Source organism: Macadamia integrifolia, chromosome 3 (assembly GCF_013358625.1).
Source record: "Macadamia integrifolia cultivar HAES 741 chromosome 3, SCU_Mint_v3, whole genome shotgun sequence".
Classification (NCBI taxonomy): Eukaryota; Viridiplantae; Streptophyta; class Magnoliopsida; order Proteales; family Proteaceae; genus Macadamia; species Macadamia integrifolia.
In genome coordinates this window covers 3,467,296-3,470,849 of record NC_056559.1, presented here as the reverse complement: position 1 = coordinate 3,470,849, position 3,554 = coordinate 3,467,296, and the positions used below count along the sequence as shown (strand labels likewise).

Below are 3,554 nucleotides of genomic sequence, written 5' to 3'. Positions count from 1 at the left end.
AAAAAAAAAAAAAAAATAGTAACAACACCAACAGTCCAAAAATATAACCTAGATGTACAGAAATAAACAGAATTTTAATTCAAGTATCCTGCAGAATAAGAACCTAATCCTACTACATTCAAGAAAATGATAACAGTCACATCATTATTGAAAAATGAAAGGGATCCCTCAAAATGCATGACTAAGTGAGTATCTATCCAACAAACAGAATTATTAATTGAGCAGATCCATAAAAACTCTCCAAACTTCTTAAATCATGTCTCCTTGATGGCTGATTACAATAATCTGAGACTTTCCAGTGAAAATACCAGCTGTTTCCTTAAAGAAGACAAAATTAGGTTGGAAATTCATGTAGGTCACTTAAATAGATCACCCTGAATGAAAGCTTCTGTTCAGTTTGAATGCCAATTGGCTGTATCACTACAAATGTGCTCCTTCCAAGTCTGAAAACTTAGTAAGGCTGTGTTTGGTTCCAGATGACAAAGTGCATTGGCAGCCAGTTAAAGCCAGGAAGATGGGTTTACCCTCTGACCTTTCTGCTTAGACACCAATACTGTAACAATGCACACGAGATCCCTAAAAAGTCATTAATTGAGTACATAATCCAGAAAGACTCCCAACTTCTTAGCTTTGGTTCAATGATGGCCGTTTACGATTATGCGAGACTACTCCCGGAAAAAAAGAGGAAGATTTCCTTGAGGAAGACAAAAATTAGGTTGGAGATCTATGTAGGTTACTGAATAGATCACCATGAATAAAGGCTTCTTTTCAGTTTGAATGCCAATTGTGCATCATCACACTTGTGCTCCTTCCAAGGACTTAAAACTTAGTAAGATTGTGTTTGATTCCACTGATGGAAGTACATTTGCAGCAAGAGAAAGCCTGAAAGACAGGAACAGACTGTAGCTTCTTTCACTCAGTTGCTTTTCTCCCACCCACCCCTTTTTCTTCCGTATGTTTTGGTTCAGCAGGCATTCTTTATGCGACGGCACAAAAGTAGAAAGCTGATCTGCAACCAAATAGTTAGGGACCCAACACAACCTGCTTCAATGACCGGTGAAAGCCCAAAACACAAATGAATGGCACAACAAAATATAACCTAATTCAGGGAAAATGAATACTAGTGCTTTAGACCTATCTTATCTTTCGACTATGCATATGCTTAAGGGTTCTGCAAAATGAACCGAAAGACTAGAATAACCAAAACATGTGAATTTAGGATGATGGATTCAGACAATTAGTGCAAACGAAACAAAAAGACTCATCAACAAGAAAAGGAGTATCAAAAGGAACTCAGAATCCTTGAATTGCTTGAGATGGACAAAGAATTCCAGATATTCCCTACATCACAGCATTCATAGCTCTCCACATTTATCCCTATGATTCTTTTATGTTCTTTTATGTGAAGGCCGCACGTGCATGAATTGAATTTCATAGTAATAAGATATTTAACAATCAAACAATATGCAACAATGATACACATGAAAATGGTGCTGAAACAAGCAACATCATAGCATGGATTGACATCTATATTTTGAAACCTCAGGTATCCCTTTTTTATTTGCAGTCAATCCCTGAGGTCAACATGCATCTCTGAACCCATTATTGACTGGTACCTCTAAACCCATGAATCTAAGTCTGAAACATTGAGGACATTGCAAGATGATGAATATAATAAATTACTGACAAACACCTAATAGACAACAGAAGACTTGTTGGTGTACGATGTCTTGTATTCCATCGCAGTTTAATCCAGGGAGTATTGGTGTAGCACCTCGACAGGCAGGACGGCGGTCCCGCTAGCCGGTTAGTAGGTCATGGGGATTGCAAGGGAGGCAGGAGGCCCCCCTGCATAGCAGAGGGTGTAGGGGGGCGCAGCCCCGCTCAAATTTTTTATTTGAGGGCAATTGTGTACTTTTCGGATTAGGGTTTTTCCCTATATATTTGTAGCGAGGGTTTCTTTCTCTGTAATACAAACAATACTGAGAGGTGTGAGGACGAGCGCTATAACCCTACTCTCCATTGATAGTGAAGCAGGATCTCATCTCACCAGAGACGTAGGCAACCTTGTCAAACCTCACAAAATCCGTGTGCATTGTTTGTTCTGTTTTTCATTATCTTCTGCCTCGTTTTAGGATTGCGTTTCTATAAGACTCAAGACATAATTTCATCAATTGCATACAATCCCATCTAATTGTATTTTGGAACTACTTCTACTCTCCCAAATTGGGGGGACTTAGGGTGGAGGGAAGAAAAAAAAGAGTCACATACTGCAAAAACCGAAAATGTTGTAAGTCCATCTCCAGGCACCCTCTGGCATTCTGTCTTCAATAATGTGAAATCCTCCCCTTTCTTGCTCTGGTTGGCCTGACCATATAAGATATCTGGTTTCTCAATCTTCTCATTGCTTAACTCACGCTTGAGCAGCACGGCCAGTGGGAGCATCTGATGTTCACTCCGGGTAGACATTGTTCACCTCCCAAATCGATATCCCAACTCAGAGCTCTTATCAGCAAAGATGTCCACCTATATTCCTCCCTGAGTCGTAAGTCAGTCAAACTGAACCTGTTTGGAACCTGAATCAAGTAAGCAACTGAATATTACATGACACTAATCCCTCATCTCCATAATCCGTCACCATTGTTGTCAGTTATTTCCAAGGAAGAAAAATAAAAGAGTCAACCGAAGAATCGGGATAGAAGAAAATGAATGAGAAACAGCAGGAGACTTGAACGTTTCGCGAATACAAGGTCCGAAGTGCGAACCGGATGATAGTCCATAAGACATAAAATTCACGAGGAAATTCGCGCGATCAAAACAATGTTGATAAACTAAATCTAAAAAAGCAAGATTCTCTGTCAATGAATTCCCAATATCAAATATGTGAACGAAAGGATTAGATAAAGGAGAGTTTTTGGAAAATGATGAGAAAAAAAGGAAAATAGGAGAACGAAGAGATTAAAATTTCTCACAGGAGAGGAGATTTGAAATTCTCATCTCATCTCTCGTACAATTCCATACAATTCCACCTTAAACGGCTGACACATATAATATTCCATTTCTACGGTTCAGATTAATCAACCATAATACAATGTTAAACCAGTGAAAAAACCGTCTTGTATTATGGTTGATTAATCTGAACCGTAGATATGGAATATTACACGTGTCAGCCGTTTAGGGTGGAATTGTATGAAATTGTACGAGATGAGAATTTCAGACGATTTCTACCCGGTGGGGAATTTAACCGCGGAAGAGAGGAGCAATAATGAGGCGGATTTGTTACAAGAATCGAGAGGCGGATCCCGTCGCTTTGCAAAAATTCCATTAGAGGCAAAGACAAAGGAGAGAGAGAGAGAGAGAGAGAGAGAGAGAGAGAGAGAGAGAGAGAGAGAGAGAGAGAGAGAGAGAGAGAGAGAGAGAGAGGGGCACATTAGGAGCTGTCCCTCGGCTTTTGGGTCTTGTGCGCTGATATGTCAACAACGCAACCCCGCCCCAAGCGGAATTAGGACCAATTTTAACGTGCGCCTCGGGCTGGCTCTTTTCCATTTAAAACA

General features: G+C 40.0%; 1 protein-coding gene across 2 annotated transcripts in view; it reads right to left on the bottom strand.

Moving 5' to 3' along the window:
* Positions 1-2,986, bottom strand: part of LOC122073955 (probable protein phosphatase 2C 12) — a 56,791-nt gene extending 53,805 nt beyond the window's left edge. Inside the window, exons 1-2 of one of the 2 annotated variants that reach the window (XM_042638691.1) lie at positions 2,272-2,402; positions 750-1,009 (exon numbers count right to left, since the gene is read on the bottom strand). In XM_042638691.1, the coding sequence (XP_042494625.1) occupies positions 750-752 (3 nt within the window). In that variant the 5' untranslated portion in view covers positions 753-1,009; positions 2,272-2,402. Of the gene's footprint in view, positions 1-749; positions 1,010-2,271 lie in introns of both variants that reach the window. The other variant, XM_042638690.1, reaches the window with a different exon arrangement.
* Between the last annotated feature and the right edge of the window lie 568 nt (positions 2,987-3,554).